Consider the following 12,712-nt stretch of genomic DNA (forward strand, 5'->3'; position numbering starts at 1 on the left):
TTCGAGTCCCGCTTGGGGTGCCTTGCGACGGACTGGCGTCCTGTCCTGGGTGTGTCCCCTCCCCCTCTGGCCTTACGCCCTGTGTTGCCGGGTAGGCTCCGGTTCCCCATGACCCTCTATGGGACAAGTGGTTCAGAAACTGTGTGTGTGTGTGTGTGTGTGTGTGTGTGTATATCTCAGACGATTGATTGTGTTAGCGTTTTACAGGCAGCGCAGTAGCCACGCAGATAAGGACAGATTATCTAAAGGCCGTTCTTTCGCGTCGCCCTGCATACCTGAGAACTCTGTGGGCGTTTTCCCCCGTTGTCTAGAGCTATCGACGTGTCACATTTCATCTACCTAAACATCCATCGGAACCGGGAGGGAATCGAATTGAAAGGACGCATAATTGACAGCGCTGAAATAAACGGTTAAAACTCCGGGCTGCGACATCCAGTTCACGTTCCACACGTTCGACCAGAACCTCATCGAATCCTGCAATCCAACAGGGTCGCTTCCGCCCTCGACTTCCGGGCGTCCGAACGGCCAGATGCAGGAAATCACAATAATACACGGTAAAGAAACAAAAACCCCCCCCGACAGATCAACAGGCCGGAAACCTGTTGACAAGTTGATTTTAACATATTACATTTACATTTATTCATTCAGCAGGTGCTTTTCTCCGAAGCGACGTACATCTCGGAGAAAACACAACTCGTGCATCGCATTAGGAGAAAGAGACATCGTTGCAGACGTGCGATTCTTAAGTAAACCTAGTTTGTGTCTTTCCACTTGATGCACCAAACAAGTGGTTAGGTGGCCTTCACTCCCTGCTTGGCGACCTTCTCAACAGTTTCTCTGAATGCGGGTTGCAAGCTGCCAGGGAAGCAAGTTCATTAGCGGCCGGGCACGGTTTTGTTGTTCACATGGTGTTTGTATCTTCTTGGATTCCCTCGCTCTCTTTGTCAAAGTCAAGTTAACATCCCAGTTGTTTCAGTGTCCTCCTTCCATGAGGGTGTCTGGAACAAGGGCAGATATTTAATACAGGATGCCTGTACTGGGGACAGCCTTGAAGTCACAGTCTCCCTATTTTTACTCGTACATGCAAATTTATCCTGCTCCTTCATCCAGCTGACCCACCACAGATTGCTTTGATTTCTGTTTATAAAAAACAAGCAAGGAGGGCCAGAAACGGGCCAGTAGGTGGCGTAGCGGTTAGAGCCGCTGCCTTCAAGTCAAAGGAAACCAAGTTCCTACTGCTCTAGTACCCTCGAGTAAGGTTATTGTCGTTGTTGCTGAGGAAGGTGCTTCATCTGAATTATCCTGCTTCTGCATAAATGGGAGAAGCAGCCTAAGCAACTTTGGAGGGAAATAAATTAATGCTGTGCTGTGACGTCACACCTACCGGTTCTCCCGGCTGCCACTAGAGGGCAGCGTTGCTTCATTCGCGGGACTAGTGACTCCAGACCTGCTGCTGCTGCTTCCCTTTATTACTGGACACTGTAGCGCCTCCGTGATGTTATGGAAACAGCAGTAACAGCGATGCAGGTGGAAAACAGCTGCTGGGAATGAAATAACAGATAAAACGTAGTGAGATGTTGAGGTATTGCTGCGCGTTATTTATTTTGAGTCCCTAATCATGACTGTAGTGTATACATATTTTTCAATGGATTAGTGTAAAAGTGCCTGAAGTAGGTACCACAGTGCTTAGTGACACATGGGTTTTAATTACATGATGGAAGCTGCTGGTTTAAGTCCACTGAGAAAGATATTAACGGCATGAACGGCTCTCTCGTCAAGACATCTGCCTCGGTAAAATTATGTTACATACTTCACATGGTTTATGGTTTTTATGACGTTTCAGCTGTTGTCGAGTTGGCCACGGACTGCTCGTAATTTATAATCGTAACTAAAAAATGTAGCAAAAATCTGCACGTAATACATACATATATACGTGTGTGTTACAAGTAATTTTAACAAGCTTTCAAAGCCAACCTTAGGTTTTCAACAGCTGGCGTAGCAACGCTGTGTAGCGCACCTCCCACTGCGTTGTCAATGACGCGTTTTACGTCACATCCTCCCCGCCCTCTGACGTCATTGTTCACGCCCTCATCGTGGGCGGGTGTTTGAGTTGTGCGGAGGTCGGGGAGGCGCGCGGGCTTTGTTAACGGTGCTCTTATGACACAGTTTCTCGTGAGAGCCGGGTCTAATGTGTGACGATGGCGCAGAAGGACACGTTTCTGAACCTTTTTGCCGGAGGGTGAGTTTCTTTTTTAAGTCGGAGCCGTTTATATCTCTTCTGCGAAGCGCTGCCGGCACGTGCGCTACGACACATGATGTGACATGATGATGATGTGCGCGCGCGCGTTCTCTTCCAGTCAGAGGCAGTCATTCAGTGTGTTCTGCTGCTGCTGCCGGTGCCGCGTGGCGTCGGCCTCACGTCACGTCACGTCACGTCACGTAGATCTGTGGCGGTGTGTCCGAGTTCTGTGTTACTGCAGCAACACGTGCGCTGGGTCACCTTGGAGTGCGATCGCTGCGCTCCCTGCCTCCCTGCTTCCTTACTCGCACTCTGGAATTACACTGTGTGTGTGTGTGTGTGTGTGTGTGTGTGTGGCTGGCTGGATAGTGTACAGGAACATCTGTGCTGGGTACGGACTGAACTTAAGTGCCCAAGTGAAGTCCAATGGGAGACACACACACACACACACACACACACACAGCCAGGTGGTTGAGGACAACAACAGCAGAACTAAGGTCCTGTGGGACTTCAGGTTCCAGATTGACGACCAGCAGTTGCTGGAAAACCAACCGGACACTGTGCTCGAAAGGAGGCGAGGAGGGAGGGCAATCGTGATGTAGATGTGGCGACCCCAAGTGATGGCGATGCCGGAAAGAAGGTTCTTCTCCGTCTTCTCGCGCTCCAAGGGCTGGAGGAAGAACCGGAACGGATGCGGAAGGTGAAGTCCGGGGTGGTCCCGGTGGTAATGGGAGCACCCGGGGCCGTGACCCCCCACGCTGGGGGGGGGGGAGTGGCTCCAGAAGGTTCCGGGAACATCTGAAGTCTCTTCTGTTGCGCAGAACCCTTAAACTCCCAGGCCTCTGGTAGAGGAACCGAGCTTGAGGACGACACACACGCCACCCCATATGGGGGTGAGAGGGAGATTTTTTAAAAATTAAAAAAAAACATACACACGGTTCCACAAATAGATGTTGTAGAGAATCTACCCAACACAAAGCAGTACACTTTATTAATGAAATGTGAAGATGTTTTAATTTGGTCCTAATGTGTTTTACGCTTAATGTCAGTGGATGTAAATGTAAAGAAGGGTTACGAATGAAACGAAAACCGAAGGGCGGCGTGTCTTGATCGCGGACAAAATAAGCAAAGCTGAACAGGTCTCGCGAAGCTGATAATGTACAGAAGCTCGTTGTGGCTGGTGGTGCCGCTGAGGTTCGTGTAGGATACGTGCGTTCGGAGCGTACGCCTTCCTGGAGGTGGACTCTGATGTTCTGTCGCGGTGGGTGACGGCGCTTCTCCGGCATGTATACCCCAGGGTGATTTTCGCTGGAGGAATTCGTGGCGATTACCTTGTTTAAGGGTACTCCAGCCGGAGCGGGGATTCAAACCCGAGTCCTTTGAGTGAAAGGCGGTAGCTGCAACCCCCTTCCGACTCAGATCTGCGTCTGACTGTCGCTACTCCTTGAACTTTACCATACTTAGGAAGGGGTTGCATAACAAGAAATACTTTCTCCGTCCTCAGCTGGTAGTGTAGTTATTACAGCCGCTGCCTTTGGACCCAAAGGTCGCAGGTTCGAATCCCACCCCCGGCTGTAGTACCCTTGAGCAAGATGCTTTCCCTGAAATTGCTCCGGTAAAAATGACCCAGCTGTATAAATGGGCCAAGAGTGGTACCCTAACACTCTAAGTCGCTTTGGAGAAAAGCGCCAGCTAAACGAATAAATGTACATGTCAGGTTGTTACTTCGGAAGCATTATGCTGTATCCAAGCTTATTAAATGTTCTTATTGGATACGCAGCTCTGTACGCAGATTCTTTAAGTTGCTATCAAAACGTCACAGTCCAGGCCGGCGTGAAAAATAGTACGCGTGAATACGTGGTGATCGAACGTCCCAAAAGGCGTGACTGTTTATTGGTACACAATAGAACCTCTAGGTGGACCTTAATGCCATGACATCTGTCTTTCCAAATCTCAGCATGTTTCAGCGCAATACAACCAAGTGTCTTTGGTAATCTCTTTAAACTTTGATTATTTGCACGCCCCTCGCAGCGAACGCTCCGGATCAGCTGCCCGTTGGTGTGATGCTGGAAGACGTGATTTCGTTTGTTAGACTTTGCACGGTTTAGCAGAGACTGGGGAGTTGAACATTACTAAGAATTTTGCCGTCGGTCACTAATGCTTTACTTGTTTCTGTGGAATTGAACCCGGCACACTTTTTTTTTTCTTTTCTTTTTTTCAAACATTCTGTGGACAGATGTAGCGGTACCGTAGCAGCCATCGTCACGTGTCCGCTGGAGGTGCTGAAGACCAGGCTGCAGTCCTCGGGGCTTGCTGTGAGGCCAGCGGTCCAGGTCCAAATGGGCATGCATGGTACCTGTGTCATAAGGCCCACGCCTGTGACACCAAGCCTGTTCCAGGTGTTCAGGTAAGGCACGGTGCATTCGTGTACCTCCAGCATTTTGAAAATCTCTTCTTCTGTTTTGTTCGAATCCCTTTGCTGTTCTGTTTACAATGGCGTGTTGAAGGCTGGAAAATTTCATACTGAAATATCACATAGGAAGACAAAGATTCAAAACAAGCCTTGTTTTCCTTTTCTTAGATCATTTCATTAATTTCTAGACCATGACATAGCAGTTCTGTTCCCAGTGAGGAGCACTTATTTCATTCTTATGATCAGAAAGCTCGTGTCCAACCTGGGTGGTGGTCTGGACGTTCAGTTTCTCCAGAGACATCTCACATTGTCAGAGGACACTGTGCTTGGGTGGTGCTGGGCATCGAGGCGGTGGATAGATTTGCAGGATTTTATTGGTCTCCTTTTTTTTACTGAATCTAGATATAAAACCACAGTCAACTGCCTGCAAACCAGAAGGCCTGTTTGCACAAGTACAGACATGGGTCACTTAACAACGGGGATGCGTTTGAGAAATGTGTTGTTAGGCAATTTCGTTATTGTTGTTGTTTCGTAGCCTCGATCAGAGTACTTCTACACACCTAAACGGTATAGCCTCGATCGCAGAGTTAGCTTATACACATCTAGACGGTATAGCCTCGATCACGGAGTGTACTGATACACACCTAGACGGTATAGCCTCGATCGTGGTGTAGTTATACACACCTAGATGGTATAGCCTCAATGCAATCAAGAGACATGGTAAACACGAAATCTATGATGCTGCTGCCGTGTAACACAGCATACTGTTTTACAGTAAACTTTTTAGAAGTAGAAAGAATACACTGTAAAATAACGATACTTACAGTATAGTAAGTACATAAATCAGTAATGTAAGTGTTTATCAAGTATTATGTACTGTACATAATTTTATGTGCTGTACTTCTATACGACTGGCAGCACAGTAGGTTTGTTTACAGCAGCACCACGAACACTAAGGACTTTTCTGCTCTGTTATAATCTTATGGGACCACCGTCGTATATGTGGTCAGTCATTACTTGAAACGTCATTAAGTGGCACATAACTGTATGTCTCTTTTGCACTCCAGAAGTGTTCCTTAAAAAAAGAAGGCTGGTGTTTGTTTCCTCTTATTGAGACCGCTTGTAGCCAGATATGGCCATAAGCTCTGGAGGCACAGGGGTGGCCTAGGCAGAACGCACCCACCCACGGTGGGAATCTCAGTGGTAGGGCTTCTCATGGTTGGGTCCCGATGGTAGGTTGTCACACTCCTTCTCCACTGCTTCCATCCATGGATGTTTTCCAGCTGCTGACCTGAGATTTACGTGACGTGTGACACAGCCCTGGCTAGCAGCTGTAATCTCAAGATGAGGGGAAAATCTCCAGCAGAAGGACATGGGCTGAAATGTTTTGAAGAAGTGTTCTCCTATGATGGGAGGCATTTCGGTTCAGTGCGTGGTCAGTTGGCTTTGTCTCGGCCGAGTTGCATTCTTTCCAAAGGGCGAATCCCTCTGGAGGGCAGAGAAATGAAACAGGTGTACAACACATGGTCCATTTTTATTTCTATTTCGCTGCCCTCGATAGCACGTCAGTGTGTTTTCTCAATCTTCATCTTGATTTTATCATTTTAAGTTCAGCATCCAGCTGGAATATTTTGCAAGGCTTCAGTATTAAGAGGGCTGATTTGTGGCTGTACCATCTAACTGAACCGATTGATTTCCTTATGCAACACGTCACACAGGAGACCTGATGCCACCTGGAGGAGGCCTTGGGACAATCTGCCTGGATTAGCAGCTGTCACTCCCTCACTTTATTGCCACAAGTGAGACCCATTCTCTATAAGTAATGGTGTCCTCTTTTTCTAGGTCCATTTTGAAGACAGAGGGACCAGGATCACTGTTTAGAGGCCTTGGGCCTAATCTTGTCGGGGTGGCACCCTCAAGGTAAGCCTGGAGCTCAGCCTTTTGTTATTTTTGTAATCTGCTTTGTTATCTAAAGCATCTGACATCCATGACCCGTCCCGGGGGGGAAAAAAAAAAAAAATGCTGGGCTGTCAGTCACTGACTGCTGATGAGGTTATCTGAAACAGAACTTGACTTTTTATATTGCTGTTCAGTACCAAAGTCACCCTGTACGGAACAGCATGTAACCTTTCTGTTGGTATTCTAAATATTTTTAGTGCTATTTAAAAACCACGCTGCAGGGTCTGGAAGAAATGCTGAGTATTTTGGGTCATGTGAGCAAGTTCTGTAACCCATTACTTCAGTAAATATGTTCAGCTGTATGAAATGGGGGAATAATAATAATAAAAAAATGATAAAACCAGTTTTCAGCCTCTAAGCCTGTAATGGAGCGGCATGATGGCACAGCGACTAGCGCTCCTGTCTCACAGCATGTGAGTGGTGTGAGGGGACGGGGGGTTCGATCCCCCCTCAGTCTGTGTGGAGCTTGCATGTTCTGTGGGTGCTCTGGTTTCCTCCCACAGTCCAAAGACATGCTGTTCAGGTTCCCCCATAGTGTGTGTGTGTGTGTGTGTTCTGCTGATGTGTGGATGAGTGACCCACTGTAAGCAGTGTATCTAGCAGCGTGAGTCACCGCGGTGAATAAGGTGTGTGGGCTGATAACACCATAGAGTTCGTTGCAAGTCGCTTTGGAGAAAAGCGTCTGCTGAATAAGTAAATGTGATGTAATGAGTACTGCTGTAGAACCTACGCTGTTGCTAGAACTGATAACCTTTGTATCTGCACCTTTAACCAGTACGCCTACTTGGCAGCTTTATTTGGTCAGTGTCGTACACCACGTAATGCTTTCTCCCCTGCAGACATTTCTGTTTTTAACCTGACGTCATTTGAAAACGTAACGAAAGCGGATGATTGCGCTCTTCGTCGAGCGTGCGATCCGCCATCCAGGTAGTTCTAGCTGTGCGTGTGGAAGAAGTGTCACATTCAGCACTTTTTACCCAGCTGGAGGCTTTGGCCTTTTTACCGCAAAAGAAGCTGTAACACATACAGGAATCTCTCGGGGGAGCTGCAGCGCGGATCTGGGTTCAGCTGCTTATTCAGCCCTTTGGAGTCAGCTGATGTGGGCTGTATTTGGAAAAGTTTAAAAAAAAAATGTAGAATCATCAGTGCCGCGGGTGAAAATGTCACATTCGCAGCTGTGAAATAACTTTCTTTTAAAACACCTTGGGTTTTTGCAGAATGTTTCCTTTTCCTCGATTTGATGTGTCACTTATTTTTGTTTACTGTCCTTATGCAGAGCAATATACTTTGCAACCTATTCCAAGTCGAAAGAGGCACTTAACGGCATCTTCGTGCCCAACACTGGCATTGTGCATATGTCCTCAGCTGGCATTGCAGGTAGGAGTGTAAAATGCTCTGTCATCAACCATTGTTTTATCAGCCCTCTTCAGAAACTTATTTTTCACTCTAGCCAATAAGAAGTGAAATTGACCAAACCGTGCAAAATTAGGAAATTAAATTGCTTTCAAATTCAAGAAAAATAAAAAATTTCTCCAAAAAACATTTTTTCCCCAAAACCTGCTCAGTTTCACTACTCGGGAACAAATGTCTTGGACGCAAATAATGAAACGATTCGTTCCAGTTGAAAAGATGTGAATCGTTTTAATATTTCTTTTGTCCCAGAAATATCGGATGAATATCTGAGCTCGGTGCACATCTCGGCTCCACCTCTGAATTGACAATTTGAGAGCTGTGTTTTGACTCGGATCCCATCGTAGGGACTGTTGATTCGCACGCCCACCGTATCCAGGTGTGGATGATAAGTTCAAAATGCCTGATTCCAGAATTGGGAGGAAAAATGGGACAAACTCCTTCGCCACACTTACTGATCATTTCTGGAAATGTTAAATTAAAAATATGCAAATTCATTGTATGGGTTTGTGCAGTTAAAATAGTCTCTGTTGCGATTTAAGAATATATTTGCTGCTGTAAATTTCAATATATAAAGGGGGGCGCGGTGGCGCAGTGGCGCAGTGGGTTGGACCACAGTCCTGCTCTCCGGTGGGCCTGGGGTTCGAGTCCCGCTTGGGGTGCCTTGCGACGGACTGGCGTCCCGTCCTGGGTGTGTCCCCTCCCCCTCCGGCCGTACGCCCTGTCTTGCCGGGTAGGCTCCGGTTCCCCGTGACCCCGTATGGGACAAGCGGTTCAGAAAGAGAGAGAGAGAAATTTCAATATATTTCAATTCTGCACAGGATGCATACAGTATATTTGTAGTGCTTAATGAGTTAGCGGTAAAATAATTAAAGCAGGTCTCATGTGCTGGCTTGATCACATGGTTGCTTGGTTGGTTTTTTTTTTTTTTGGTTTTTTTTTTTGGCGTACACACATTTCACCACAATCTGCTGTTTCGTTTCAGGTTTCTTTACAAACTCCTTGATGAATCCTATTTGGATGGTGAAGACTAGGATGCAGCTGGAAAAAAGGAATGGCACCGGAGAACTGTGCATTAGAGATCTCCTTGAAAAGTATCATCTAATGACCTTAAGAGTCAGAGTCAGGCCTACCGTGTCTTTAACAACAATGCAGCGCTCAGATTATTGTATCCACGAACACTGCGGGGGACGCATCGGTACTCAGTCTTGACAATTGTGGAAAACAATATCGTGGAGCAAGTTAATTTCACCGCTCGTTTTTTGCAGTGCAATTTCAGCCTTGCTCTGTTGTATTATTAGACTGTATATGATCCATTCATATGTGAAAGTGTTTTTACGCCGATTATTAGAAGTGAAGACGGCAAGGTGCTAAATTCATCGATTGCCGTAAATGTAATATAGGGCGAGGAGTGCAGTCCTTTCAAAAACTGGATGTTTTTCATGCAGTCCACAACACTTCTGTTTCATGGCAGTAAACCTCAGGAGATTCTTCTTGTCGTATTCCAGCGGCACCGTTAAAGACCCCGAACGAATGACTTTTCTCCTTCCTCACTTCATCAGGACCCGAAGAGAGAAGGCGACGACAGCGCTGCAGTGCGCAAGGCGAGTGTTCCAGACCGAGGGGGTCCGCGGGTTCTACCGGGGTCTGTCGGCGTCGTACGCGGGCATCTCCGAGACCATGATCTGCTTCCTCATATACGAGTCGCTGAAGAAGCACCTTCTCGAGAGCCACTTGGCACCATCCAGCAGTGCGGGTGACAAGAGCGGCTCGCATTTCATGGAGCTCATGGCTGTCGCTGCCTTCGCCAAGGGCTGTGCCTCCTGCATTGCCTACCCACACGGTAAGCGCCCTGCCCTCACTCCGGCACCTCGCTCAGAGCCGTCGCAGACACCCCGGCAGCTCGAAGCAGCTCCTTGTCTTGGAAATAGGCCTTCGCTGCTGCCGTCCCGCTGCTGTAATGATAACCAGCGTCAGAGTGTGCTCTGAATAAGACCGGAACGCTCTCTCCGTCTTTCCAGAGGTGATTCGGACAAGACTTCGGGAAGAAGGCAGCAAATACAGGAGTTTCTTTCAAACGGCACAGCTGGTGGCTGCGGAGGAGGGCTACCTGGCCTTCTACAGAGGTCTGGTGCCACACCTTCTGCGGCAAATCCCTAATGGCGCCATCGTGCTCTCCACTTACGAACTCATCATCTACCTGCTTGGGCAGCCTTCCCAGTGACGTGGAACGCACGGCGGCTTCTTGCACCGAAGACGCCATTTCGTACCTGCGCTACATTAAGACGGTGAAGATGCGGCGTGTGACGTGAACGGCTGAAAATCCGAGGGTGTTTGTCACAATTAGTGCCGAGAGATGGGCTTTGTTCGTTCTGCCTTCTCTCTTAAATGGTGGACATTTGACTTGTTCATGGATTTGTACTGTGTTGAAGAAATATTCTTTTCTGGACCGGTTAATAGTGCGGTATATGTTTTAAAAAAAAAAAACCTTTAGGAGTAACAGTAACTGTAACATAAATTTCCTATTTATATTTTCTCTGGTGTCCAAAGTTGTCTGTTTCCCATGAAAAACGTTTTTCAAACGACCAAGTGATAAAATGTTTTAAACAAGATTTTTACTGGAAGTTGTCCACCCATCCCAACTGAGTAAATTCCGGATTGTGGTAGTCATTAGTGCGATGGAGAACGAGGCGGCGTAGACCCTGGACGGTGCACGACACCACTGCAGGCAGAGAATCGCACACAGTCACACACAAAGGACAATTTGGAGTTGCTGGTACATCTTAAACACATTTTTGGGAGGGAACCCATGCAGATGTTAGAGTTTTTTGTCATGTGTACAGTAAACAGTTTCTTACACCATACAATGAAATTCTGTGAATCCACTCAGCAGCCTATGACATAAATTGTAAGGCCATAAGGAAAGAAAAACACAAGGCCTAAATCACAAATTTACTATTAGTGCAAAAATCCAAGAAACGAAGTTATATACGTATATAAAGTGTGCAGTACGCGGTGTGAACATGGAAGACGTACATGTCCAAAGTCCTGCAGAGGGAGATTGGTCTATTCGCAGTTGAGAGGGGGTGTGTATTTGTGTGCGAAAGGTATGCGGAGGTATTCTGTGGTCTCTGATGTTATTGGTGTTGTGGATGTTTAGGAGGGACGGGGGGTAGTTGACACCCCTCGGGTTCAGAGGGTGAACTGTGTCTGCCGTGATGGGTGGAGAGGCAGCGGATGGGTGTCGTTCACAAGCCTGATGGCCTGTGGGTAAAAACAGTTTTTCAACCTTGAGGTTCTGGCTTTAACATTCCTGTACCATCTGCCTCATGTTAAGGGTGTGAAAAGGCTGCGCTGGGGGTGACTGTTGTCCTTGATGATGTTAATGGCTCTCCAGTGATGGTAAGGACGTTCCAGAGATGGTTTGAGCAGCTTCACCACTCGCTGTAGCGCCTTACGATCCCACACCGTGATAGAGCTGGTGAAGAGAATGTGAAAACTGTTCAGATGGAGCCAGTTGCAAGCCACAGGGTCACTATCCACTCATTATTTGTACCTTGGGATAGTTCACCAAATACCGTACATGTAGGTGCTGTGGTAACTGAAGTAAAGCGTAATGTGTCCTGTTTTCTAGGTTTTTATGTTAACTGCTTTTGAACCCAAAGGTCACAGGTGCGAATTTCACGTCCAGCTCTCGGACCCTTGAGCAAGGCACTTACCCTAAATTACTGCAGTAAAATTACCCAGTTGTGTAAATGGGTAAATGATTGTCACCAGATTAACACTATAATTTGCGTTGGGGGGGGGGGAAGCATCAGCTGTCATCCAGCTCAATGAATAAATGTAATAAAAAGTGCACATGATGTATCTGCAGAGAGGGCCATATTACTTCTATACCTGCTACGAGAGTAAATAAATACTGAGATATTGTGGAGGAGTGAAAATAAGTAAAAGGTAGTACTGACATCTCATTACAATCAGGTAGGGAGAGAGGACTCGTACAGTTTAACAGCCGTAGGCAGGAATGACCTTATGTTGCACTTTTTCGAAGAGCACAAACTAGACCGTTTGATTGCTAAAGGTGCTCCTCTGTTCAGCCAGGGTGGTGGGTAGAGGGTCAGAGTTGTTGACCTTGAGTCCTCCTTTGTACTACTTCCTCTAGGGAATCCTACCTAGCTCACGGTGTCCAGCCTTCCTGATTAGTCTATTGTATTTAATCTCCTGGTGATTCCATTATGTACATATTCCCAGCAAGTGAAACAGTGGGAGTGTCATCATTCAGTTCTTAAATTATTTTTGCTCATATGCAAAAACTGATTAGGTAACTTACAAATAACAGCAAACAGAATATTAAGGTGGTGCAGTGGGTAACATTGTCCCGCTCAGCACCTGGGCTCTTTGGCTGTTCATTCCAATCCAGCTCAGTCAGCGTGTGGAGTTTCCAGGGGTGTCCGCTGGATGTTCTGGTTTCCAAACACCTTGCAGAGACATGTTGTAGTTCAGGTGTATTTGACACTGCGTCATTGCGTGCGTGCTGCGTCATTGCATGCGTGCTTGCGTCATTGCGTGCACGCGCCCTAAGATGGACTGGACTGGTGTACCTAGCACCGATTCCGGGATAGGTTCTGGACCACCCTCACCAGGATGGCGGTTAACGAAAGTTAGATACGTTAGTGAGAATATTATTAATT

General features: G+C 47.0%; 1 protein-coding gene across 4 annotated transcripts; it reads left to right on the forward strand.

Moving 5' to 3' along the window:
• The first annotated feature begins 2,089 nt into the window (after window positions 1-2,089).
• LOC108933864 (solute carrier family 25 member 33-like) lies at window positions 2,090-10,910 on the forward strand. 4 transcript variants are annotated; one of them, XM_018751241.2, is made up of 7 exons: window positions 2,090-2,239; window positions 4,476-4,646; window positions 6,495-6,572; window positions 7,888-7,988; window positions 9,007-9,115; window positions 9,584-9,864; window positions 10,043-10,910. In XM_018751241.2, exons 1-7 carry the CDS (start codon window positions 2,199-2,201, stop codon window positions 10,243-10,245), a joined length of 984 nt encoding a protein of 327 aa, XP_018606757.2. In that variant the 5' UTR covers window positions 2,090-2,198; the 3' UTR covers window positions 10,246-10,910. The 4 variants fall into 4 exon arrangements, with proteins under 4 accessions (XP_018606757.2, XP_018606759.2, XP_018606755.2 ...); XM_018751243.2 differs by having other exon boundaries at window positions 9,007-9,073; XM_018751239.2 differs by lacking the exon at window positions 2,090-2,239 and adding an exon at window positions 2,658-2,939.
• Window positions 10,911-12,712: the final 1,802 nt, after the last annotated feature.

The sequence above is a fragment of the Scleropages formosus genome, chromosome 2 (genome assembly GCF_900964775.1).
Source record: "Scleropages formosus chromosome 2, fSclFor1.1, whole genome shotgun sequence".
Lineage (NCBI taxonomy): Eukaryota > Metazoa > Chordata > Actinopteri > Osteoglossiformes > Osteoglossidae > Scleropages > Scleropages formosus.

Excerpts from the sequence above, each read along its gene's own strand:
- LOC108933864 (XM_018751239.2), top strand. The coding sequence starts at position 2,842 with ATGTGGCGACCCCAAGTGATGGCGATGCCGGAAAGAAGGTTCTTCTCC. Across the intron at positions 2,940-4,475 it reads AACCGGAACGGATGCGGAAG|ATGTAGCGGTACCGTAGCAG; the intron begins GTGAAGTCCGGG and ends TTCTGTGGACAG. Across the intron at positions 4,647-6,494 it reads AGCCTGTTCCAGGTGTTCAG|GTCCATTTTGAAGACAGAGG; the intron begins GTAAGGCACGGT and ends CTCTTTTTCTAG.